Consider the following 27,877-nt stretch of genomic DNA (forward strand, 5'->3'; position numbering starts at 1 on the left):
CAGCTCTTTGGTATCTGCTGTGCTGCTGCTTCACTCTCTCTCTCTACAGAAAGTTGTAGAAGTTTTCAGACGTGTCACTGCTGGATGTGAGGATGGGAGCCACTTTGCTCTGTGAGCTGGGCCTATTCTGTGAGTACATCACTGACTCCTATTGTTTGATTTATACTGATCCATAAACATGTTTTAGTAAGAAGAACAGAGCATCAGTCATTTGTACCATTTCAGGTCATGTGATCAGAGGACTCTCATGTTTTGTTATCAACATGTTTTGATGGTTCATTCTAATCTGAGTCTGTATGTGGAGCTGCTTTAGTTTATCCAAGAAAGATCTGTTGTCATGGTTTGCTGTGTGGCAGGCAGGATGTTTGACTCGTAAACAGAGGAGTAAACTCAAAATGGCAGATTTAACACTGGAAAACTTCTCATCCAAATACAAAGCAAAACTAGAAACTCAAACACTAGAAAATAAATGAGGAACTGAAAACTAGGAATTGACTTGGAACAGGAAAGAAACACACAGCATTATGCGGGTACGACCTGGCAAAACAGACAGCGAGACACACAGGACTTAAACACACAGGCAGGACAACAAGATGATGGGGAACAGGTGGCAACACAGCCAGGACAAACCAGACTTAACGAGAAAAGGGAAGCAAAACTGGACACACTGCACACAGGACGGGGACTATCAAAATAAAACAGGAAACACACGACAGGCACAGAGGCACGACGTTGACACTGATCAGAGGGAACACAGAGCACAGGGACAGGAGTGACAAACTGCGACATGAGACACGACTGACTGGGGAAATAAACAAGAAGACAGAACTGAACCTACACTAAACATGAGGGGCACAGGAACAAAACCCAAGAACTAGAAATCACAAAACAAACAGCAACTAAAGCTAGAAATACAGATCCACAAACAATAAGACTAGTAATAATAAACCAGGGGGAGGTACCTGGTTGCCTTTGGTTGCGTTTAGTTTAGTTTAGTTATGTTTCACTTAGGTCTTCTGTGTTAGTCTGTCATGTTTCCTGTCTTCTGGTTCATGTTGTCAAACTTGTCATGTCTGCTTTCCACTCTGTTTCCTGTTTTATGATGATTGACAACCTACAGAGACATATTTGAGTGTCACTACTTTGATAATGTCTGAAGTTTCTGTCTTTATTTTAGTGCTCTGCACGCTTCTCTGCACTGGACACGCTCAAGGTGACAAAACACTTTTCACTTTTTTGTTTTTCTTTTTCATTTATCTTACTTCTGTTTACATACTACTGTTTCAGTCTTAAGCACTTTACATTTTTCTTTTTATTTATTTATTTATATATCTATCACTATCTTTATAATTTTGTGAATATAAACTAAGGTTGTGCCTTCAATAGTACATGAAGTGTGTCAGATTGTTAACTGTGTGGTTGTGTTGGATTCTAGATGCTGTGCTAACTATTGAACCCAGCTGGTCCAGTTTTTTCATTGGAGAGTTTGTTACATTCAAATGTGACATGAATGAAGGAAAAGACACTGACTGGTATTACCAAATCAACGCGGATGGTCGAGAAGTTTTCTCCTACAGGAAAAACAAAGACTCCAAATTAGAAATTACATCTACAGGTTACAGTGGTGAATATCAGTGCATTGGTGACAGGAAGAGCTCACATGATAAAAAGATCAGTAATACTGTCTCTATAACTGTATTAGGTAAGTCTTCAGTGACTGACAGCATAAATGTATGATCCCTGTTCAAATACTCAACTGAACAACATTTAATTAAATTATTCATTGAAACTTGAACTTTAACCAGGACCAGTGTAAAGTCAGTGCGTCAATTCTCACAAGTTGTCATTAACAAAATTAACAAATTGAGTTTTAACAACAGAGTCAATCGTGGATGAAATTAAATTTAACTACATTTCTAAAGGAAAAGAAGAAACATGAAAAGCTTCATGAAGTTTAAAGTGATGATGTTTCTGTTATCTAAACCAACTAGTCAGCATTAGTTTACATTCAGGGCCATAGAATGGACAAACATTTAGACCGTGGTTCTTTAGAGATCAGCAAATATTAATGTAAATATAAACTGTGTTTTTTTAATGTTCTTATGTTGTTATAATGAAAACACATATTTATTTTTCTTCCTCTTTCATAACAGCAGATAAACCCAGGGCCACACTGACAGCAGGAACAACAATCACACCAGTAGGGGGCAGTGTGACACTGACCTGCTCTGTGCAGAGCTCTGATGGATGGAAATATGAGTGGTTCAGACGAACCCAAACAACCTCTGAAGTTCAAATCAGAGATCAACAAAACAGAGATATCAGAGTATCTCAAGGAGGAATCTACAGCTGCAGAGGAACAAGAGGAAACCCAGTTTACTACACTGATAGAAGTGATGATGTCACCATTGAGATAACCTGTGAGTTCAGTAATTTAGTTTGAAATATACATTCACTCATGATTATCAAACACACAATTTGAAGTTTTCTGTGTTGATTTCATGTTTCTGTTTGTATCTCAACTGTTAATATGTGTAAACAGTTTCCAATAAAGTTGTTGTAAAACAACGACCCAACTGGCCTCAGATATTCAGAGGTGAGACGATCACTCTGACATGTGAGGTGCAGGAAGGAGGTGAAACCACTGAGTGGTGGTATGAATGGAGAGGACCCAGGACACCCACACAGTGGACACACAATAATGATGTGACATTCAGAGTTTCTGAGTCCAGCAGTGGAGACTACATGTGTAAGAGTCGACGCAGAGATGACTCATATTCTTCAACAGAGTTGAGTGAAGCCTTCACATTGTCAGCATCAAGTAAGTCATGTTTGTTGTGTGATCTCCATTTGACAAATGTCATAATGGTCAGCACAGGATGAATTCAATGGTCTACAAAGCATGTTACATTGTTAGTCAGACAAAGAGCTGCAGCTGATAGTAGCCTCATTGTAGACAGTTTGTCACCACTTTGTGTCACGAACTTTCAGCTGGTATAGAGACGCCAATGCTGACCTGCTGCTCCATCACCTAATGAGTTTGATTAAAAATAAATGCAATGATCAACAATCAGATTTGACATTTTAGTCAAAATATTCAGGGTTGGAGCCACAACCCAAAAAGACATCAGTGCAAAGCAGGAAATGGAGGAAAATTGAAGGAGGGAAGTTAAAACAATGTTACTGTTGCTATGCTTACCGTCCTCACCAACACTAGAAAGCTCCAGCAGGAGGCTAGAATATTGAGATCATTCCTTTTAAACCCACTCCCAGACCTTAAAGAGGTGTGTGCGTGTTTGAATGTGCCTGTGCACTGATTCTGCAAAACATAAAAAATAACATTAAAAAATGATGTAGATGTAGGAATTATTTATTTTATGTATAAGTCATTATTTATAGAGTGTAATATTTGTGTTTCTCTTTGCCTGCTTGTTTTTGTGACTAAAATAAGCAATCTGGTGTTGGCATTGTTCAGCTGGATTATTGTGGGATCAGGCATCTCTGAAAGAGGAAAAGTATCTTGATGACATCTATCAAAACTTCAAATGGCCTGCAGCATTTATTTTGAATGAATTTTATATATTTTTCTGATGTAAAACAATCATTTTAAAACCACACCTTAGCGGCATCAGCTCATCACACCTCCACTGCATTTAAGGCTGGACTGGCTCCTGAGTTTGTTGTTGTTGTGTGTGTGGCTGGCAGCTGACAAGCTGCAGCTGAGAGCTGAAGGAGCAGCAACCGAAATAAAGTGTTGAAAGGCGTTGAAATGTGGTCGGGTCTGTTGTGCGTCTGTTACAGTTTGGAAAGTCACAAGTAACGCAAACTCCACGAAATAACAAATAATCAAATCATATGAAAATGCTTAACGAGGGTCACAAAATGTTACAAAGTCTCTTAATTAAAGTTTTACTATTTCAAATTCCTCTTTGCAGCTATAATGTGTATTTCCTCCTGTGTGGTCTGACATCTGAACCTCAGATTATAAGAAGTCTTCTTGTGAATCTGTTGTTGTGGTGGGAGTAATTTATGAATAAAATGCATTCACTGAAAGGATAAAAGGGATTACGGGTGTGTAAGAGTGGAGGAAAGTGAATTACATCAGTATAAACACAGCCTGGACCCTTTTACCATCCTGTGGTTATCAAAAAGAAGGATGTACTCATACCATGGCAGTTTGGTCTTATTGCTTCTTACGTGTTGTTGGAAATCTAGATAGAGGTATAGTGATGTTGAATTCTGACAACATCAGGGCAGTGCAATCCTAACCTGTTTGTGTGGTATATTATATTTATTCTTTCTATCTTTGTCTAAACTCAACAGATCAACCAAAGGCTCAAATAACTTCTGATATGAGAGACGTTCCAGTAGAGGGCAATATGACCCTGAAATGTTCAGTGAACCCATTATCATGTGAATGGAGATACTACTGGTACAGAGATGAGAACTTGTCTAAACCCCTGACCACACAAGATGCAGTTTTCCACTCAAATGGACAAATCAGAGTCTCACAGGAAGGACTCTACAGGTGCAGAGGAGGAAGAGGAAACCCAGTTTACTACACAGAGTACAGTGATCCCTTTAACACTGATAAAAATGGTAAGTTTTTTTTCAGCAGTAAAGTTTCTATTAATACACACTGTGAAAAAAAGTTTTGTCTCATTTTTGTGCCTGTATTATTGATATCTGAACACATTTGGCATCAGATGGGCAGAGCAGAGAAAATAATAATCAGATATGAGATCCACAGAGACGACACTCAGTGGGAATATGAATGAATGAGGTCTACCAAACTTTGAAGGAAAAAAAATAACTGTGGCAGTTAAAACTGTTTATGTTTGTTTTGTTTATTTGTTTGTTTAACTCTGACTGAAACTTGCAAAGGCAGAATGAAATGTGCACAGCAGTCTTCAGACTGAAGTGCTACCATTTTTTTAATACATTTTATAAAATTAAACAATTTTTCAAACTCCCTCTTCTTCCCTCATCCGGATTCTCTCCGGATTTTCCATCTTCTTCTCACAGTCCACAGAGTTGGAAACTGCAGGCAGGAAACATTTTTAGTCAGACAAAGAGCTTCAGGTGATCGTAGCTTTCTCACCACTTTGTGTTTGAACTTTCAGCTGGTGTATGTAGCGCAGTACTCATATGCTGCTTTCTCACCTGAGTACAATCATGAAAGAAATAAACAGAAAAAATATTGAAGTACTTGTAATTTTAAACCCCTGTAACTAAGAAAACAACTATGATTTCACTAAAAAAAAAGAATAGAACCCATCTTGCCTTATCATCTCATCCATTCGCTTCCGCTTATCCTTTTCAGGGTAGTGGCGGGCGCTGGAGCCTATCCCGGCTGTCATAGGGCGAAAGGCGGGGTACACCCTGGACAGGTTGCCAGTCTGTCGCAGGGCTAATACATAGGGACATACATACCTTGCTGGCGTCTGAGTCGGACTGGAGCTCTCTGCCCTTTACCAATCCAGCCACGGGCCCATCCATCTGGCCCATCAAGACTCACTCTCATTTCATCAGTCCATAAAACCTTAGAAAAATCAGTCTTGAGATATTTCTTGGCCCAGTCTTGACGTTTCAGCTTGTGTGTCTTGTTCAGTGGTGGTCGTCTTTCAGCCTTTCTTACCTTGGCCATGTCTCTGAGTATTGCACACCTTGTGCTTTTGGGCACTCCAGTGATGTTGCAGCTCTGAAATATGGCCAAACTGGTGGCAAGTGGCATCTTGGCAGCTGCACGCTTGACTTTTCTCAGTTCATGGGCAGTTATTTTGTGCCTTGGCTTTTCCACACGCTTCTTGCGACCCTGTTGACTATTTTGAATGAAACGCTTGATTGTTCGATGATCACGCTTCAGAAGCTTTGCAATTTTGAGACTGCTGCATCCCTCTGCAAGATATCTCACTATTTTTGACTTTTCTGAGCCTGTCAAGTCCTTCTTTTGACCCATTTTGCCAAAGGAAAGGACATTGCCTAATAATTATGCACACCTGATATAGGGTGTTGATGTCATTAGACCACACCCCTTCTCATTACAGAGATGCACATCACCTAATATGCTTAATTGGTAGTAGGCTTTCGAGCCTATACAGCTTGGAGTAAGACAACATGCATGAAGAGGATGATGTGGACAAAATACTCATTTGCCTAATAATTCTGCACTCCCTGTATCTTTAAATGAAAGTTACTTTTAAGACTTGTTTTGCACTTCATTTTGTTGTTGTTGTTAAGGTTCTTTCTATCCCTACTAGTGTTACCAGAGGATCTGACTCAACTGAGTTCAGTTTATTAAAGTTAACAGTTCATTCTTCTTATTTGCAAAGCTGTGTCCAGTTCTTCATTTCTTCTTCTGATGATCACTGGACTCATTCCTGGAATCATATTTATTTTGCTCCTGTTCCTGTTCCTGTACAAAAAGGTCTACAAAAAGAAAGGTGAGACTTTTACATATTTTACTCTTTAAAATATTTAAATATGGAGATGCAACATTCCAAAACTGAAAACTGTTCACAATATTGTATAATACATAATAAACTATGTGAACGTTAGTGTCTTATTTTGAATTTTTAATAAAGGTTCTGCCGATGACCAGAGGGTGAGTCAGGATGAAAATCAACAACAAGTCTACTCCTCTCTCCTCCATGGTTAGTTTTCTTTTTACCTAGTTTAAAATATCCTGATGCTTTTCTCTTCTGCAGCTTTAACACTGTTGAATTAAAGAAAACTAAGACAATAATGAAATTTAATCATGTACAGCATTTATGAGTAATAAAACATTTTCTAATTTCACTGTATGTTTGTGCTTACACTGACATTAAAGCTTATCTTATCTCATCTCGTCTTAGTATAAATGTTACTGACAAGAATACTTGTGTTTACATTATGTGGTGACTCATTTTCTCTGACTTGTAGGTGATCGTTCTGTCTATGAAACAATCAGAGGCTCTGGAAAAACTCAAAACGGTACAGTATCAACTTTAATATATAGTTTGTGAAAGCTATGTGATTATAAAATAACAGTGATTATTGCTAAAAACAACACTAACATTATTATTTTAGTTTGACCAGAGGGTTTTTACACCTATAATTATAATGAACTGCAGAGCTGTTTCAGACTGAGAGTATATTTGAATATATTTTACAGAAGTTCAGTGTTGTTCATGAATCCACTGGAAGAGAGCATTCATCTAATGTGCTCATTTAAAGCAGAATGTATTTGGAATTGTGAATTTATTAATTTATCTGTGCTTTACCGCCCTTGCTCTATATGAAGCTGGGTGACCTGTGTGCTGTAGGTCCAGTGGCTCCTTCTTGTGGAAAGTCAGCGATTCTTTCTATCGAAAGTGGGTGAGCTATAAGCATCTCCTTTCCTATAACTCAGTGGTTCCCAAGCTTTTTTTTCTAGACCCCCTTTTTGTTTTACAAGAAAATCTTCGTTGTCCAGGTGAAGCCAAAGACAAGATATGCTTCATCATATTTTCTATGGCTTGGAAAGAAGTTGGGTTGGAAGCATATTTGGCAATGCTTCAACCTCTGCTTTGCGTTTGTGTGGGAGCCCCGTCAAAAAACCTGTCCATTATGCCCCCCCGCAATGGCCTCCCACTTTGGGAACCACGGTCATAACTGAAGACTAATTCTCATTCTCAACCATCAGAGCTTTGTCAGGTCCCATTCCCACATATTTCCCACCATTCACAGACCATCAAATGATGGGCACAAATATACATTAACGTTTCCTAGTAAAGTGTTTAGGTTTAACATTTAACTAAACATCTGAAATATGTTTTAAAAATGATTCTCTGATTTTTTGTTTTTATATTATATTTTTTAATTCTCACTGAAAAAATGGAAATATCAGTAGGAATATTTTGATAATGTAAACATTAAATCATCATTTTAAGTGAGGCAACTTTCTTAAAGGTTCATTGATTACATTATCTGTGTCAGTGTTTTCATTTTAAATGGTTGTGATTTTCTCCTTAACATTGTACAATAAGTTGGTTAGAAATCATATTAAATACCATAATATAGACTTAATATTGTCTTTTTTTCCCATTAAGTATTCATGTTCTTTACAATCGAATATTTTTTTTATTAAAGCTTTTTTATAACATTTCATGTAACAAGAAAACGTTTAAAAAGTGTTATATGTAATATTTATAGTGTGTGAAAATGTGGCTTTAAATTCTTTGTTGGCTTTTGTTTCTTTGTTACAGTAGATATAATGAGAATATTTTTACACATTAGATCTTCTACATTATCCCCAAAGTAATGAAGAGTACATACAGTATTCACAAATAGTGTATGGATTTGAATGTATCGTGTATTTCATGTCTATTTTTTTCTATACAAATTTGCAATACATTTGTCTTTATGGAGCTGGAACAGCAAATACAGTGGTGATCATTATCTTAAATTGTTATGTGCTTTTGGCCTTTTTTTGAGGGATGAGTGTGGTTTTACAGTTTATTTTAAGTCAGTGTCAATCATGACCATACATGTGCAGCAGCAGTGAACAAAGACATGATTGCTCAATTCTCTAAGACAACTGGCAAATATACAAGAATTTCATGCATTGGCCTACAGTAGCAAAAAGGTTCAATCTGGTGGAATATAGTGAAAAAAAAATCAAATGCTTTTCTTCAAAATGAAAAGCTGACAATACAGAATGCATTGTTTTATACTGCAGTGGCAGAGAGATTTAAATGTGGTTTCAGTGGAAGCCAATAGGACATTATTCTCCATTGCACTTCACAAAACAATGACATTACAATTAAGTCAGTTTTGCTGCTGATCTTTGACATGTCCAAGACTCTAATCACCACGAGTGTCCTTCCCCTTATTAGATATTATATGCAAAATAAACATTTCAACAAACAACAAATAATTTAAATGTTTAAACTGTCATTTAAAGGCTTAAAATATCTGAAAATTGATGGAAATATCTTATTGCTTGATAAACGAGATCAAAAGATCTCAAGTTGATTCGGTGATTTATGAAATAAAGACAAAAATACATTCTTATGTGACGATTTCATGGCAGATTTTGTGTGTGTACAGTTTTTGTCCATTAAGGTTTCGAAAGGATTTAAAATTTAAGTGTTAACAATGATAATCTGGACTCCACTCACCCGACTTTCAGCAATATGCAGACTTTAAAACATGGGACAGTACAACTCTGGGCCTTCTATGCAAACACCATGGATACACACATAGCCGGTGCCCTCCTCCCAGTAGCTAGATTAGACAAACTTGTCCTGTTAATACTCAGTATACTCATGTCAAAGACTTTCTGTTCTGCTAAAAGCAGGATTTATCTGCTGCAAAACTATAAATGTAGCACTTATCTATCATATATGACTGATCCAGGCAGTTTGAGATAAAATATCAACTGTGTTTAAGCCTCTGCTTCACTAATTTATAAAAGGCCTTCATTTAGCTCCTCAACAGAAGCTTTTTAGCTCATCTGCATCAAATGTTTGTACTGCATAAAAATAGCAAGTTGCTTTTCAAGTCCACAGATGTGCATCTCAGGGTATCTTGTGATTGTAGAATTGCTGTGAAATTTAAAATACCTAAATTGTACAATATAAACTGCTTTTTAAATGTGGCTTGTAGTTTTAACTTTTAACATTAAAACTAGAAAAGTGCTGCATAAATCTCACTCTGTGGTATCTCTTGTGAAATGGAGGTGTTATTTGAAGACAACATGAGCTTCTGTCTCTTTAAGGGTTTCATGAGAGTGAACAGGGGAAACACCCACTGCTAAGTGCTCTGTGTATAGTAGTTGCCGATTTAAAAATAATAGTAATAAAGAAATAGAAATAGAAATTAACAGGTGTAACTGCGGGTGAAACAACATCATACCTTAATTTTTTTTCCCCATTTTCTTTCTCTTCTTCTGTAAAGTATAAAGCACAAAGTGTGAAACTTTGACACATTGGTGTGGGCACAAAAATGTCAAGTTTAGCATGCCACACTTACACCTATGTCACATGTTTAAAGTTTATTTGATTTCAAAACCATGACCCATGAGCCTCATGAACTCAGCCCAGCTGACATCACCATAAACACAGCAGCACTTTTAAAGTAACAGAGATACAATCTGAGAGAGGGGGAAGGACTTCCTCTTGCCTCACGCCCACTTCTGGTTAACAACACTATTTCTGTTTAGCTTGACCTTGCTCACAACATGTGGGTGAATTTATCACCAAACCACAATTTCATAGTTCAGATGTATTTTCAGTTTTATATTTACATCTCTGTTTATCAGCATCAGTTAACACTTTGTTCTTCTATCAGTCTATTTTGGCCTGTATTTGTGTAGCGCTTTACTTAATCCCTAAGGACCCCAAAGTGCTTTACACTACATTCAGTCATTCACCCATTCACACACAAGCTCGAACCAGCAACCTTCCGATTACAAGACAAACTGTCAACTCTTGAGCTACGATTGACGATATGACCACGATTTTCTTAATTGTTTATAAAGTTCTGGTTCTCAGATGGTTTGCTGACTATCAAAGCTGTTTTAGGATGAGAGGTAGAGTACAGATGAACATTTCAATAAATGTAAAAAAGTATAAACACGTCATGCGGTGGTCAGAGCTTGTTAAAGAGTGTTAGTTCTGTTGAAAAGGAAGGAAGCAGAGAGAAGAAGTAAAAAAAACAACTCTTTGTTTCCTTCACAGCTCTTTGGTATCTGCTGTGCTGCTGCTTCACTCTCTCTCTTTGCAGAAAGTTGTAGAAGTTTTCAGACGTGTCACTGCTGGATGTGAGGATGGGAGCCACTTTGCTCTGTGAGCTGGGCCTATTCTGTGAGTACATCACTGACTCCTATTGTTTGATTCATACTGATCCATAAACATGTTTTAGTAAGAAGAACAGAGCATCAGTCATTTGTACCATTGCAGGTCATGTGATCAGAAGACTCATGTTTTGTTATCAACATGTTGTTTGATGGTTCACTCTAATCTGAGTCAGTGTGTGGAGCTGGTTTAGTTTATCTAAGATTTATTGTCATGGTTTGCTGTGTGGCAGGCAGGATGTTGGACCCAAGTGTAGGACTCGTAAACAGAGGAGTAAACTCAAAACGATAGCTTTAACGCTGGAAAACTTCTCATCCATGTACAAAGCAAAACTAGAAACTCAAACACTAGAAAATAAACCAGAAACTGAAAACTAGGAATTGACTTGGAACAGGAAAGAAACACACAGCATTATGAGTGTGCGACATGACAAATGACAGAAAGAAACACAGGACTTAACCCTCTGGGGTCCTGGTATAATTGGCTGTTGTTGACTACTTTTGATTTTACTTCTATATTTCACCTTTAAAAGCTGTTTATCTTGCTTCGATTGGTATCATTATTTTCAGCACAACCTTAAATATCTGAAATTTGAGGGTTTTTTTCATTTTGGTATACTATATTAGCACAGTTGATCTAAATCCAGACAAAACATTCAAAATCCGAGTAGAAAAAAGTTCTTTAATACCATTTACCTAAAAATGCAGCCAAGGCCTCTTTTTATATAACCATTTAAATCTATTTACAGAACAATCAGGTGTGCTGCATCAAATAAGAAGGCACACAAATTACTTGTGCCACTTCAAAAATCGTTTTTGTTCAGAGTAAGACAGAGGAGAACACCACCACTATCTATCTATCTATCTATCTATCTATCTATCTATCTATCTATCTATCTATCTATCTATCTATCTATCTATCTATCTATCTATCTATCTATCTATCTATCTATCTATCTATCTATCTATCTATCTATCTATCTATCTATCTATCTATCTATGACAGAACTAAACATGAGGGGCACAGGAACAAAACCCAAGAACTAGAAATCACAAAACAAACAACAACTAAAGCCAGAAATACAGATCCACAAACAATAAGACTAGTAATAATAAACCAGGGGGAGGTACCTGGTTGCCTTTGGTTGCGTTTAGTTTAGTTATGTTTCACTTAGGTCTTCTGTGTTAGTCTGTCATGTTTCCTGTCTTCTGGTTCATGTTGTCAAACTTGTGTTGTCATGTCTGCTTTCCACTCTGTTTCCTGTTTTATGATGATTGACAACCTACAGAGACATATTTGAGTGTCGCTACTTTGATAATGTCTGAAGTTTCTGTCTTTGTTTTAGTGCTCTGTACGCTTCTCTGCACTGGACACGCTCAAGGTGACAAAACACGTTTTTTTGTTTTTCTTTTTCATTTATCTTACTTCTGTTTACATACTACTGTTTCAGTCTTAAGCACTTTACATTTTTCTTTTATTTATTTATTTATAATTTTGTGAATATAAAGAAAGGTTGTGCCTTCAATAGTACATGAAGTGTGTCAGATTGTTAACTGTGTGGTTGTGTTGGATTCTAGATGCTGTGCTAACTATTGAACCCAAATTGTCCAGTTTTTTCACCGGAGAGTTTGTTACATTCAAATGTGACATGAAAGAAGGAAAAGACACTGACTGGTTTTACAAAATCAACAGGGATGGTCAAGAAGTTTTCTCCTACAGGCCAAACAAAGACTCCAAATTAGAAATTACATCTACACGTGACAGTGGTGAATATCAGTGCATTGGTGACAGGAAGAGCTCACATGATAAAAAGACCAGTAATACTGTCTCTATAACTGTATTAGGTAAGTCTTCAGTGACTGACAGCATAAATGTATGATCCCTGTTCAAATACTCAACTGAACAACATTTAATTAAATTATTCATTGAAACTTGAACTTTAACCAGGACCAGTGTAAAGTCAGTGCGTCAATACTCACAAGTTGTCATTAACAAAATTAACAAATTGAGTTTTAACAACAGAGTCAATCGTGGATGAAATTAAATTTAATTACATTTCTAAAGGAAAAGAAGAAACATGAAAAGCTTCATGAAGTTTAAAGTGATGATGTTTCTGTTATCTAAACCAACTAATCAGCATTAGTTTACATTCAGGACTATAGAATGGACAAACATTTAGACCGTGGTTCTTTAGAGATCAGAAAATATTAATGTAAATATAAACTGTGTTTTTTTTAATGTTCTTAATGATGTTATAATGAAAAACACATATTTTTTCATATCATATCCTCTTTCATAACATCAGATAAACCCAGGGCCACACTGACAGCAGGAACAACAATCATACCAGTAGGGGGCAGTGTGACACTGACCTGCTCTGTGCAGAGCTCTGATGGATCGAAATATGAGTGGTTCAGACGAACCCAAACAACCTCTGAAGGTCAAATCAGAGATCAACAAAACAGAGATATCAGAGTATCTCAAGGAGGAATCTACAGCTGCAGAGGAACAAGAGGAAACCCAGTTTACTACACTGATAGAAGTGATGAAGTCACCATTGAGAAAACCTGTGAGTTCAGTAATTTAGTTTGAAATATACATTCACTCATGATTATCAGACATACAATGTTAAGTTTTCTGTGTTGATTTCATGTTTATATTTGTATCTCAACTGTTAATATGTGTAAACAGTTTCCAATAAAGTTGTTGTAAAACAACAACCCAACTGGCCTCAGATATTCAGAGGTGAGACGATCACTCTGACATGTGAGGTGCAGGAAGGAGGTGAAACCACTGAGTGGGAGTATGAATGGAGAGGACCCAGGACACCCACACAGTGGACACACAATAATGATGTGACATTCAGAGTTTCTGAGTCCAGCAGTGGAGACTACATGTGTAAGAGTCGACGCAGAGATGACTCATATTCTTCAACAGAGTGGAGTGAAGCCTTCACATTGTCAGCATCAAGTAAGTCATGTTTGTTGTGTGATCTCTATTTGACAAATGTCATAATGGTTGATAGGTTTGTAGCTTGAACCCATCCGCTGGAACGTTGAAGACAATATAATTACACTGCAAAGCAAGACACAAGTAGGCAAGCTTCTTCATGTTTCTCGTGCACGGGAGAGAACCGGACAGGCACCGTTCCTTCGCTTGACACCAGTTGCTCTCGTCCGTTCTCCCGTACCACTGTTCTTTTATTGAGGTTACATGAATATGCATAAGTTCATTAACATATGACGTCTACATACACACAAAGAGTACCTTGCCTGTGTGTGTGTGTGTGTGTGTGTGTGTGTGTGTGTGTGTGTGTGTGTGTGTGTGTGTGTGTGTGTGTGTGTGTGTGTGTGGACTGCTGATCAAAGGGTCAAACATCCTTGGTCAGGAAGAGGGTAGCCTCCCCCTCACCCTAGATGGTTCATCCTAGATAACACGGTGAGGAAGTCCTGCAGTTCATCTAAACAAAGAGCACTTAGACTAGAACAGACGCAACTACGTTAATCCTACCATAAAACAATAAGACACGGTATGACCTCTCATGCTCCCAAAGTGCTGTCTAATACACACAAAGTTTGCAGACTATCAAGGATCAAAACCTCTACCAATCTACAACTAATTACAAAACTCTAAGCATATATAAGTAAATATTTCTAAGCATAAATGACAATCAACAATACAAATCTAACAATGGTCAGCACAGGATGAATTCAATGGTCTACAAAGCATGTTACATTGTTAGTCAGACAAAGAGCTGCAGCTGATAGTAGCCTCATTGTAGACAGTTTGTCACCACTTTGTGTCATGAACCTTCAGCTGGTATAGAGACGCCAATGCTGACCTGCTGCTCCATCATCTGAGGACAATAATGACAGAAATAAATAGGATCGGAGATGTATTATTTTTCAACTCCTTCAACAAATAACCACAAATCTACAATTTCTATTAAAAAAAACAAGGTCATCTTGGCCTAGCATCTTATGCAAATACTGCAATCTCTTACAGTACAGAAAAAAGTCCACTGTTTAATTCACCATGACAAATACAAGCTCCATGGTGGCTCAGTGGTTAGCACTGGTTTCAAATCCACCATCTGGCCGAGATCTTTTTATGTGGAGTTTGAATGCTCTCCCTGCTTCTGCATGGATTGTCTCCGGGTTCTCCAAGTTCCTCCCACAGGGTACTGCACCACTGTCTGGCATAGGGTCCAATATCTTGTGACCCTGAACTGGATCATCAGAAGAGATGAAAACAAAAACGTAAAGATGAAGAATAATATTTGGAGCTTCAGTGAGAATATTGAGAGCTGCAGATGGAGGAAAATTGAGTAAGGGAAGCTAAAATAATGTTATGGTTGTTATTACCACAAACTTCACTACCTCCAGACAGCTGCAGACAGTGTGTGAATGTGTGTGTGAATGGGTGGATGACTGGATATGTAAAGCGCTTTGGGGTCCTTAGGGACTAATAAAGCGCTATATAAACACAGGCCATTTTACCATTTAGCTGTAACAGGAGACTATTGAGATTACACTAGTTCTGCAAAAAAAAAAAAGTAGGCATTATTCATTATTTTTAGATTGCAGTATTTATGCTTCTCTTTGATTATTTGTTTTGGTTACTGATAGAGCTACAAGAAGTGATTTAATGTTGTCTTTGTTCAGCTGGATTATTGGATTATTGGATTATCGGGCATCCTAGAAAGAGAAATAGTGACTCGATGACGTCTGCAAATGGTCTACAGGGTTTATTTTGTATGAATTTTGAACATATTTCTTATGTGAAACAAGCATTTTAAAACCCACTGCAATTTACTTACTTTTTTCCGAAGAGCTAAAATGTGTAAAAAAAAAAAAAATTTCCCCACTCGCCTCTGTGGGCAGTCCATCCTTCAAGCTCAGGTCCTCTACCAGAGGCCTGGGAGCTTGAGGGTCCTGCGCAGTATCTTAGCTGTTCCTAGGACTGCGCTCTTCTGGACAGAGATCTCTGATGTTGTTCTCGGGATCTGCTGGAGCCACTCGCCTAGCTTGGGGGTCAGTGCACCGAATGGTCCGAATACCTCGGGGACCACTGTTACCTTCACCCTCCACATCTTCTCCAGCTCTTCTTTGTATTTCTCCAGCTTCTCGTGTTCCTTCTTCCTGTTGCCTTTTGGTATCAATACATCTATCACTATGGCCATCTACCTCTGCTTCTCTATCACTACTGTGTCCGGTTGGTTCACTATTTTTTCCTCTGTATTTGGAAGATCTTAGCTCAGTCATTCTCGACCACCCTAGTGGTCGTCTGCAATTTTGACCTCGGGACTTCCAGGCCATACTCTGCACAGATGTTTCTGTATACTATGCCAGCCACGTGGTTGTGGCGTTCCATGTATGCCCCGCCTGCTACCATCTTGCACCGTGCTGTTATGTGCTGGATTGTCTCAGGGGCATTTTTACACAGCCTGCACCTGCAGTCTTGCCTGGTGTGATAGAGCCCAGCCTCTATGGCTCTTGTGCCCAGAGCTTGTTCTTGTACTGCTATGGTTAGTGCTTCCGTGCTGTCTTTCATTCCGGCTTTGTCCAGCCACTGGTAGGATTTCTGGAAGTCAGCCACTTCTTCTATCTGCCAGTGGTACATACCGTGCAGGGGCCTTTGGCCAGCTTATTATCCTGGCAGGTTACCTGATCACAGGCAGGGCTTAGATGATGACAGCCCGGATTATGTTCTTATCGTTCAGCTGATTCCACAGGACTTGCCTGACGCACTGCAGGTACTTGGTGGTTGCAACTTTCCTAGATGCCTCTTCATGGTTCTGTTTTGCCTGTGGGATTCCCAGGTGCTTGTAGCTTTTGATGCGATCCCCACAGTTCTGACTACCTTCCCTCTCTTTGTTATCATCCAACTACACTTCTCCAGTCCGAATGGCATTCCAATGTTGTTGCTGTATATCCTGTTGGTGTAGATCAATGAATCACTCTTGGCATACAGCTTGATGTCATCCATGTAGAGGAAGTGGCTGACAATTGCTACATTCCATAGTCAGTCTCCCGCTGTGTGTCAGTGTTTATTTAATTGTGAGTTCTTGTGCCTTGTTGCCCCTCGTCTTTTATTCCATCGTGTTTATTCATGTTTCCCCAGCCCATCGTGTCTGTACTCTCCTTCATGTTCCCTCGCTCCATCTCGTCTGCCTCTCTTCCACTCCCTCATCATGTTTCTTGTTTTACTGTGAAGGTCCCATATTTTTACGTTCATTCTATTCAGTCTAGCTTCCCCTGTCTCGTTATGATTATTCATTATTATTCATGCTCTCCCACAAGGTAAGAACTGAACTAAAGTTCAGTTCACCTGACACTCGTACCGGTGGCCGCCTCGGGTTTCTCCTCTAGCCTCCCCTTTCTCTCATCCACCTGCTGGCCTCTGTGTGCTCCCACATCCCATGTTCCATTTTGTGAGGTATTGATATTTGTTGCTGTGTTTTTAAGAGGAGTTTTAGGGAGGGATACGGAGGGTATCGGAGAGCAATGCTGATATGCTGCTCCCTCACGTAGTACAATATTGAAATAAATAAACTAGCCATTTGTAATTTCAAACGCCCTGTAACTATGAAAACAATTATGATTTTGCTCAAAAAAGAATAAAAGTCATCCTGCCTTATCATCTCATACAAAATAAATAAAACACACAGAAACACACTGTCTGTTTCACTATGACTTTAAGTGTTTAACACAAAACACATAAATGATGAAGAAAAACATCAAAAATATTGTTCCTGTGTTACTTTGGTTATTACTACCATCCTCAGCACCCCCAATCACCTCCAGACAGCTCAAGCAGGAGGCTTGCATCTTAAGATGATAATACACCCTAAAAAGAGCCAGTTTATTACAGACTGACCGACCAATTTGGTCTGATACTAAATATTACTCTAAGCAGAATCTGAGCTCATTTATATGGGAAGAAAATCAGAATGCAAAGAATGTATGTGTGTGCGCGTGTGTGTGTGGAGATGCAAAAACCTGATGATTAAGTTTGTTTTATTGATGATGTGATTTATGAGATTTTCAATTTGTCAGCTTATGTGCATCTCCTCCTGTGAGGTCTGGCATCTGAACTTTACATTAATAAGAAGTCTTGTGTTTTCTGGTAAATCTGTTGTTATGATCAGTATGTCTGAGAGAAGCATCATCCAGATCACAGGAAAAGAATAATTTATGAACTGACAAAAGTGTGATAGTTAAATGGACTAAGAAAAAATAAACTATATCATATTCACACTGTAATGTGTTTTCATAATGGGAAATGTCTTTCAAGCAGATAAACCCCGTCCTGTCCTCACTGTGTCTCCATCATGGCTGAGTCCTAGAGCCTCAGTAACTCTGAACTGTGAGGTTGAACATCCGTCTGCAGGATGGAGCTTCTACTGGTATAAAGCTGTTCCTGATCTATCAGAGAAATCCTCCAGTTATGAGCTGCTACCTGATGGCAGTGGGACTGCACAGGACTCCTACATCATTCATGGACAGACACACACAGCAGGATATGTGTGCAGAGCTGGAAGAGGAGACCCAGAGTATCACACCGATCACAGTCAACCAAAGTTTGTCTGGTCTGCAGGTCAGTTTGTTTCTGTTTATTCCAATGAGCTGAAGTTATGTCATTTCTGACTATGATCAAGCCAGACTGAATTTATTTGTTCCTTGTTTTGTAACTCTTTCCTTCATCAATTACAGTGATAGCAAAAAAGAGAAAATTAATATACAGCAATGTGCAAAAGTTATGAGCCGCTCCTCATTTTCAGTCAGACTTTTTTGTCATTTTTAACTCTCATGTTGCATTCTGGTCAAATTCACAGATTTAAAAGTTGGACAGACACACGCATACATGCGCATATATACACACACATACAGTGGGGCAAAAAAGTATTTAGTCAGCCACCGATTGTGCAAGTTCCCCCACCTAAAATGATGACAGAGGTCAGTAATTTGCACCAGAGGTACACTTCAACTGTGAGAGACAGAATGTGAAAAAAAAAAAATCCATGAATCCACATGGTAGGATTTGTAAAGAATTTATTCGTAAATTAGGGTGGAAAATAAGTATTTGGTCAATAACAAAAATACAACTCAATACTTTGTAACATAACCTTTGTTGGCAATAACAGAGGTCAAACGTTTACTATAGGTCTTTACCAGGTTTGCACACACAGTAGCTGGTATTTTGGCCCATTCCTCCATGCAGATCTTCTCGAGAGCAGTGATGTTTTGGGGCTGTCACTGAGCAACATGGACTTTCAACTCCCGCCACAGATTTTCTATGGGGTTGAGGTCTGGAGACTGGCTAGGCCACTCCAGGACTTTCAAATGCTTCTTACGGAGCCACTCCTTTGTTGCCCGGGCGGTGTGTTTTGGGTCATTGTCATGTTGGAAGACCCAGCCTCGTTTCATCTTCAAAGTTCTCACTGATGGAAGGAGGTTTTGGCTCAAAATCTCACGATACATGGCCCCATTCATTCTGTCCTTAACACGGATCAGTCGTCCTGTCCCCTTGGCAGAAAAACAGCCCCATAGCATGATGTTTCCACCCCCATGCTTCACAGTAGGTATGGTGTTCTTGGGATGCAACTCAGTATTCTTCTTCCTCCAAACACGACGAGTTGAGTTTATACCAGAAAGTTCTACTTTGGTTTCATCTGACCACATGACATTCTCCCAATCCTCTGCTGTATCATCCATGTGCTCTCTGGCAAACTTCAGACGGGCCTGGACATGCACTGGCTTCAGCAGCGGAACACGTCTGGCACTGCGGGATTTGATTCCCTGCCGTTGTAGTGTGTTACTGATGGTGACCTTTGTTACTTTGGTCCCAGCTCTCTGCAGGTCATTCACCAGGTCCCCCCGTGTGGTTCTGGGATCTTTGCTCACCGTTCTCATGATCATTTTGACCCCACGGGATGAGATCTTGCGTGGAGCCCCAGATCGAGGGAGATTATCAGTGGTCTTGTATGTCTTCCATTTTCTGATGATTGCTCCCACAGTTGATTTTTTCACACCAAGCTGCTTGCCTATTGTAGATTCACTCTTCCCAGTCTGGTGCAGGTCTACAATATTTTTCCTTGTCCTTCGAAAGCTCTTTGGTCTTGGCCATGGCGGAGTTTGGAGTCTGACTGTTTGAGGCTGTGGACAGGTGTCTTTTATACAGATGATGAGTTCAAACATGTCACGGAGGAGCAGGGAGGACTCGGCGCAGACTGAAATCTCAGAAAAACAGGTTTATTTACACACTCCAGGTGCACTATATACAGGTGAAGGAGAAGGGGGCCAGGGTTCCCAGGGGTGCAGAGAGGGGTCGGGAAAAGCGTCCAGAGTCCCCAAACCAAGCACGAGAAATCTGCATACAGAGAACAAGAGTTAGCACGGAACTTTCACGGACAGAGCTCAAAACTGGCCGAGGCTAAAGTAGCACTGACGAGCGTTACTCAATAGTCCAGCGGCGAGGTGCTCTCAGTCACTGCCTTAAGTAGCGGGAGCAAACAAGGTGAGGAGCCACAGGTGATTGCCTACAGGTGGTGGAGGCCGGGAGCTCACAATGAGCTCCGCCCAGGCAGCGAGCAGAGAGAGAGGAGAGAGAGAATAGACAAAACATAACATGTAGCCACACAGGGCCAGCCGAGCAGGCACGGGGACCATGACAAAACAGGTGCCATTCATACAGGTAACGAGTGGGGGACAGAAAAGCTTCTTACAGAGGACGTTACAGGTCTGTGAGAGCCAGGGATTTTCCTTGTTTGAGGTGACCAAATACTTATTTTCCACCCTAATTTACGAATAAATTCTTTACAAATCCTACCATGTGAATTCATGGATTTTTTTTTTAACATTCTGTCTCTCACAGTTGAAGTGTACCTCTGGTGCAAATTACTGACCTCTGTCATCATTTTAAGTGGGGGAACTTGCACAATCGGTGGCTGACTAAATACTTTTTTGCCCCACTGTACAAGCACCTTGGGTTCTCTGGTAGCCACTTTGGTAATTGCTGTCCACTAGAGCCTCTCTTCCATGGAAACAACTCCTGTGTTGGCATTTCTCACAGACAGCTGCAACATTGTTTCAACAGCACTGAACTGTTCTTGTAGCTTTGATGTATAATGCTTTTTTGAGGTCTTACTCAAAGGTCACTGTTTGGCAACATCATGGCAGGTTGATATACCCTATGTGAGGCTACTTGATCACCACATTAGTGAGGACAAATGTGGCCAGGAAATTGACAGTGAGGATGGATTAGATAAGGAAGTGTCAGAAGCTGAAGACGGCAGGGAACATAATCTGTGCAATCCAGACCAAGAAATGACTGATCGGGAGGAATCCAGTGATGAAGAGTTTGCTGTCAGATTCAAGTAAAAGAATGGGAACTTATCCCCACCTGAGAATTAAGTTAGTTTTCAGCTGAAAATATCATCAGGATGACCATAGCACCTACAAAATGTATTGTGTCCTGTATTGATGACATCAAATCCTGCTTTGAACTATTCTGGACTGGGTCCATCAAACCCAGTGGTAAACATGACCAACTTGGAGGGGAAACAGATTTACAAAAAGAATTGGAAGGAGGTAACCCAAAAAGAAACCAAAGCATATATGGGTGATGTGTATAGATCCAGAAATGAATTTACCAGCAGTTTCTGGGATGCAGAAACTAGTCAGACAAGGGTCAGATGTACACAAATGAAATATTCCCAGTCACTTTTGACTGGAAACATAACAAATGTTACTTTATGTGACTGTATAAAAATTTTAAACGGTTTCAAAAAATGTCCTTGGTGTGTTTAACCCAAAGTAGACGGTGATAAATAGTACAGTATGTTTCGTCTGATTATTTCTTTCATTCAGAATCATCCAGAAATTCAGGTTTTTTTTTAGAATTTAAGGCATTTAAGCTCAGATTAATAAGACATACAGGCCATAAATAACAAACAGTCCAAAATCTAACAAACGAGTAGTGATAATATATTTATTATTTTAGTTTTTATGATGAGTCTTAATGGAAAATTCACAAACTTGTTTAACATGAAATGTGCACCACAGAATAAATTCTTAAAATAACAAATGAAATAAACATAATGCAAAAACACAAGAAAATTGAGAACGCTGGGTCATAATGACCCAGGACCATGACAAGTTGCCCCCCCATCAATTGTCCTCATTCTTAGATACACATAGTATTCTGGATAAATATCAGTCTAGTTTCTGAGCCTTCCATAGCACAGAGTCTGCTCTACTGAAGGTGTTCAATGATATGCTGGTGACTCTAGAAAAAGTACAGTTTTAATTCTTCTAGGCCTGAGTGCAGAATTTGACATGGTTGACCACACAATCCTATTAAACTGTTTGAAGACATGCGTTGATATTCAAGGTTGTGCTCTAAAATGGTTTGCCTCTTCCTTAGAGAGCAGAGCATACTCCGTGATGCAGGGAAAGAAATACTCTTGCCCTGCTTACACTTGCTTGTGGAATGCCTCAGGGCTCTATTCTGGGCCCTGTCTTATTCTCCCTATACATGCTCCCATTAGGCTCTATTTTTCAGAAACACCAAATTTCCTATCACTCTAATGCAGATGATACACATCTCTCTTTAAAACCAGGCATTGATAGCACATTGCAGAAAGTTTCAGATTGTCTTAGTGACATAAATTGCTGGATGTCTTTGAACTTTCTCAAACTAAACCATGACAAAAGTGACATTAGAATTTTTGGCAAACAAGACTCTGTTAGTCTCATAAGAAATGACTTGGGCCCACGATCAGCTAATCTACATCCCCATGTTAAAAATCTTGTTTTCATTTTTGATTCTACAGTTGTTTGTGGCAGTTTCTTCCAGCTCAGGAGCATTTCTAAACTCAAAACTATCTTGTCATCTAAAGATCTGGAAACCATTATCCATGCCTTCATTTCATCACATCGTGAATAGTGTAACTCTCTTTATTTACGCGTCTGTCAATCAAGCCTGTTCCGCCTGCAACTTGTTCAAAATGCGACCGCAAGGCTCCTGACGGACACCAGAAAGAGAGACAGTATTACTCCGATACTCACAGCTTTACATTGGCTGCCAGTTATATACCAAATTGATTTCAAGGTTTTATTATTTGTTTTTAAAGCCCTCCATGGCTTGGCTCCAGCTTACATTTCAGATCTCCTTAGCCTGCACCTACCCACTCGAACTCTGCGTTCCTCCAGTCAGATGCTTTTATTGATGATGTATGCATGTGTATATGTATACATGTATTTGTGTCCACGTGCGTACCTGTGTGTGTGTTGGTGTGTGTATATACATATATGCATGTTAGATAATAATGGAGATGCACTTGTTTATTCTTCATACAATAAACAATTTGATAGGGTTCCCAACAGAGACCGCTGTGTGTTTTTCAATCCAGATATTCTTTTACGACACTGGTAGTCTGTTTGGCATCATTTTAACTTCTTTAAGTACTATTCCGGAGGACTAGTTAAATAAATTACAAGACATTTTGCCTACGAGAGTTCAGCTTATGTTAAAAAATAAAGGTGGTAATACCAAAGTTTTACTTTATTTATGCACACAATCCTTGTCTTATATATGATACATTCATTTATGTTTGCATGTTTCCATTTCCCGTTTTCCTTACAAACTATTAAGAAATGAGGCATGGCTTAAGGTTTTGAATAGTGTTGTTTGAGATTTATTTATTTGTACACATAACAATGCTGCCATTCTTATCCAGGGTACAATTTTTAGGTTGACCAAAACGAACATCTTGTTAACTTATAACTTATTAGCACATAGTAAAAAAAATATACCAGATAAATTAAAATAATATTTAACATCTCTGAGCTTTGACTCTTCGCTGCATGTTGTTTTCAGATGTTCATTCAGCAGCGTCACTCACAGTGAGTCCTGACAGAGTGCAACACTTCACCTCTGACTCTGTCTCACTGACCTGTGAGGGAAACTCTGCCAAGTGGAGAGTGAGGAAGTTTTCTGATAATGGCCAACTGAACTCTTCTAACTGGAGCAGAATGACTGGATCTACATACAACATCAACACATCAAAGTCAGATACTGCAGTGTACTGGTGTGAATCTGAATCAGGAGACTTCAGCAATGCAGTCAACATCACTGTACACGGTATGTAAATGATTACCCCAATAACCTGGTGTAAGTCATTGTATGTGGCAAAGAAGACCTAAATATTTTCCTCAATGGTTCAGAAATTTCCCCTCTGTGAATCTCCACTTTATCACAGTGGAGGGGTTTGTGGATTCCAGTGATCCTAGGAGCTATGTTGTCAGGGGCAATTTTGCTTGATGGATTTAGAGAATGCATTTGATCACATCTCTTGGGGTACCCTGCCTGTTGTCACAGCGTATTCAGTCCCTGTACAACAACAGTGAGCCCATAGAAGAGTGGCCAGGGGAAGGAAGTCTGCACTTCTCTGCCTAGACTCCTTCCTACAGAAAACCCCAAAGTTAAAAAATCTGGTACACTAAATTTATATTGCAGACTCACAGGCAGGACACAGGAAACATGTGGATAACACAGTGATTTTTCATAAAAAAAAATGCTGATTATTCTTGGGATTTCCAACATTCAAAATCCGAAGTAAATAAAGAAATGATGCAATCCAAATATCAGAAATAATGTGGAGCACTCATGAAGTACACGGAAAACAGACCTAGGTAACACACACCTCCACGGACGAAACAAGAAAAGATAAAAATAAAAAACTATATACAAGAGATAGTGAGGGGAAATGAAACAAGCAGGGAACCAGACACAACTGAAAACAATCAAGAAATTCCTGAGAATAAGGACAGGAAATAAAACTAGACAAGATAAACAAGAGCAAACTGTAACTAAAAAAAAGGAAAGAAGACAATTAGATGGAGAAAGAAGACTAATTTAACACAAGGAGGAGAGAGGAAGGTATGGGAATACTGAAAGACAGAAACACAGACAACACGGAGACCATAAAGTGATCAGTGACTAAAGCTGAGAACATAAAAAAGTAATGATCACCTCTCTCATTGAATTTTGAGTGTTTTAATCAACCTTGTTAAACCTGTGGTGTTCCCCATCAAAAATGACCACCATAGGAAATGAATGGGAATCCACTCACTCGCTCACTCACTGAATGACCCCCTGAATGGCCCAGCGAATGACCACTAAAAGATCCACTGAAAGATCCACAGGAACTGAGTTTGGTTTTCAAAAATGTCTTTTGTGCTAATTTAAGAGCAGTTAAAACTGACCGAAAAACACTAAAGTAAGGGACGAGAGGTAAACACGACAGGAGGGTTTTAAAAACTCTAACTTTGTGCAATTCAGTTTGTTGTTGTTGTTGTTAAGGCTCTTTCCATCCCTAAAAGTGTGACCAGAACTAATGTGATTTGCCTGTTTTGCAGATTATGATCCTATCCTGGTGAGTCCTGTTCATCCTGTGACTGAAGAAACGTCTGTGAGTCTGAGCTGCAGTTCAAGAGAGAAAATACTTTCCAATGTGATTTTTTATCACAATGACGAAATTATTCAAAATGATACCCGAGGGGAGCTGAAGATCTCTGCAGTGTCAAAGTCTGATGAAGGGTTCTACAAGTGTCAGTACTCAGGAAGAGAGTCAGCACAGAGCTGGATGTCAGTTAAAGGTGAGCAGGATCAAAACACTTTATTTTTCATGACATACTGTAGGTGGCTTATCCAAAAAACATTTACAGTAGATACCTTGTCTACTGCACTATAATATGATCTTAAAACAGGCATGTATTTTTTTTTCAACAATACTGTGGTTAACACAAATGCCTAACATGTATACAATTCCCTGGTTTGAGAGTGATAGCAGATATAAATCCCTGAGAATTTAAACAGCAAGTTCAGTTCAGTTTATTGAAGTTAACAGTTCATTTTCCTTATTTGCAGTAGCTGTATCCAGTTCTTCATTTCTTGTTCTGATGATCACTGGACTCATTTTTGGAGTCATATTTATTTTCCTCCTGTTCCTGTTCAAAAACCTCTACAGAAAGAAAGGTGAGGCTCTTTTCACTCTTTAAAGTGTTTGAATGGGCAACGTTCCTAAACTGGAAACCGTTTGCAAAAATGTATAATACATAACCATGTAAATGCAATATTTTCATTTTAAATTGTTAATAAAGGTTCTGCCGATGAGCAGAGGGTGAGTCAGGATGAAAATCAACAAGTCTACTCCTCTCTTCTTCATGGTTAGTTTTTCATCTAGTTTAAAATATCCTGATGCTTTTCTCTGCTGCAGCTTTAACACTGTTGAATTAAACAAAACTAAGACAATAACAACATTTAATCATGTACAGCATTTATAAGTAATAACAAATTTTCCAATTTCAGGGTATGTTTGTGCTTACACTGACAACAAAGCTTATCTCATTGTATTTTAATATAAATGTTACTGACAAGAATACTTGTGTTCACATTAGTATCACAGACATGTGGTGACTCATTTTCTCTGACTTGTAGGTGATCGTTGTGTCTATGAGACAATCAGAGGCTCTGGAAATACTGAAAACGGTACAGTGTCAACTTTAATGTATAGTTAGTGGAAAATGTGTGGTTATAAAATAACAGTGATTATCATTAAAATCAATACTAACATTATTATTTTAGTTTGGGCAGAAATTGATTACACCCACAATTTTAATGTAGTGCACAGCTGTTTCAGACTGAGAGTATATTATACAGATGTTCAGTGTTGTTCATTAACGCCCTGAAAGAGAGCATTCACCTAATGTGCTCATTATTGCAATTCTGCTCATTTAAGCTGAAGATATTTGAAATTGTAAATTTATCTTTAATTTATTTGTGCTTTGCTCTTTAGGAAACTGGGTGACCCATGTGATGTAGGTCCAGAGAGCAGCATGATCCTGAGCTGTTCTGTGGACAGCTCTACAGGCTGGATGTTCAGTCATTTTCAAGATCAATTTGACCAGATTAAACACATATTTTCTGTCTGAGTTCACTCTGCATGGACATCTTCACCTTTCTATATTGATAACAATTCATAAGAATTATCAGTAAAGTAGCAACCATTATGGCCTGTGGCCTGTATTTATATAGCGCTTTAATAGTCCCTAAGGACCCCAAAGCGCTTTACATATCAGTCATCCACCCATTCACACACACATTCACACACTGGTGATGGCAAGCTACATTGTAGCCACAGCCACCCTGGGGCGCACTGATTATCACATCATTTATGATTAGCTGTTAATAGCAAGTGGTGGAGGAATTTTTTAAACCATTCCTTCAGGAAAAGAAGTACTCAAATACTATGAAAATATCCCACTAGACTCAAGACTCAAGAAGTTTACTGTCATTTCGTATGGTGTTACCCAGCCTGAAACGAAATACTGTTTCTCACCAGCCTCTACAGTGCAATAAGCAATTGTGGAGATCAGGGAAATATTTTACTGCTACTATTCATAACCATCATTACCATTACATTAATTATCATTTCATCAAAGCATTTATTCAATAGATTACACATGTTCTGAGTTAAGATTATTGCACCTATCACAGAGAGCTTCTGTCTGGTAAAAGGTCAGAAGCGTCAACGGGCGGGGTGAGGCCGAGTGCATTTTGAGGTCGAGACACACACACACACACACACACACACACACACACACACACACACACACACACACAAACAGTAGTTAGACTCATGTTTAGGTAAGTATTCAAATAATAGTTTGCAAAAGCTTGTGACTGCAAAATTGTGTCTGCCTAAGGGACAGTTTGTTCCAGGAGATAAGCGAGAGTTAGAAGATTAATAGGAAGCACCTGGCCTCGAGACGGAGAAGATGTCCTTTTAAATGTGTCAAAAGTCGTCAACAGAACATTTGTGGTTTTGAAACTTATGCATGTATTGTATCTGCTTTGACGCTTGAGGCGGTGTCATAAATGATACCCTGATGTTATAAAAACAACTGCTTGTGTATTATTGGGCGGAGATCGATGCTGTCTGTGTGCAGTGTTCATCTCCCCATGCGTGTGTTCATTAAAATCATTGTTTGACC

The 27,877-nt window shown here is 38.9% G+C and overlaps 1 protein-coding gene and 1 long non-coding RNA gene across 2 annotated transcripts; one reads left to right on the forward strand and one right to left on the reverse strand.

The window, feature by feature from the left end:
• The first annotated feature begins 443 nt into the window (after nucleotides 1-443).
• Nucleotides 444-27,877, forward strand: LOC113019218 (Fc receptor-like protein 5). The gene is made up of 14 exons (XM_080295525.1): nucleotides 444-1,702; nucleotides 2,157-2,420; nucleotides 2,543-2,821; nucleotides 4,324-4,599; nucleotides 12,395-12,661; nucleotides 13,123-13,386; nucleotides 13,509-13,787; nucleotides 18,117-18,416; nucleotides 23,700-23,963; nucleotides 25,241-25,480; nucleotides 25,752-25,859; nucleotides 25,985-26,050; nucleotides 26,322-26,372; nucleotides 26,680-27,877. The coding sequence occupies exons 1-14, from the start codon at nucleotides 1,390-1,392 to the stop codon at nucleotides 26,703-26,705; spliced, it is 2,997 nt and encodes a 998-aa protein (XP_080151651.1). The 5' UTR covers nucleotides 444-1,389; the 3' UTR covers nucleotides 26,706-27,877.
• On the reverse strand, nucleotides 14,093-16,444 carry LOC145425447 (uncharacterized). The gene is made up of 2 exons (XR_013906134.1): nucleotides 15,637-16,444; nucleotides 14,093-15,045 (listed from the first exon to the last, which is right to left on the reverse strand). It is a non-coding gene; the product is annotated as an uncharacterized LOC145425447 (long non-coding RNA).

This window comes from Astatotilapia calliptera, chromosome 3 (assembly GCF_964374335.1).
Source record: "Astatotilapia calliptera chromosome 3, fAstCal68.1, whole genome shotgun sequence".
Classification (NCBI taxonomy): Eukaryota; Metazoa; Chordata; class Actinopteri; order Cichliformes; family Cichlidae; genus Astatotilapia; species Astatotilapia calliptera.

What these genes read in the sequence shown, in the direction of transcription:
- LOC113019218 (XM_080295525.1), top strand. Translation starts at nt 1,390, where the DNA reads ATGAAGTGTGTCAGATTGTTAACTGTGTGGTTGTGTTGGATTCTAGAT. An exon ending in TGTCTCTATAACTGTATTAG is followed by an intron (nt 1,703 to 2,156) that starts GTAAGTCTTCAG and finishes TCATAACAGCAG; the next exon opens with ATAAACCCAGGGCCACACTG. An exon ending in CTACTCCTCTCTTCTTCATG is followed by an intron (nt 26,051 to 26,321) that starts GTTAGTTTTTCA and finishes TCTGACTTGTAG; the next exon opens with GTGATCGTTGTGTCTATGAG.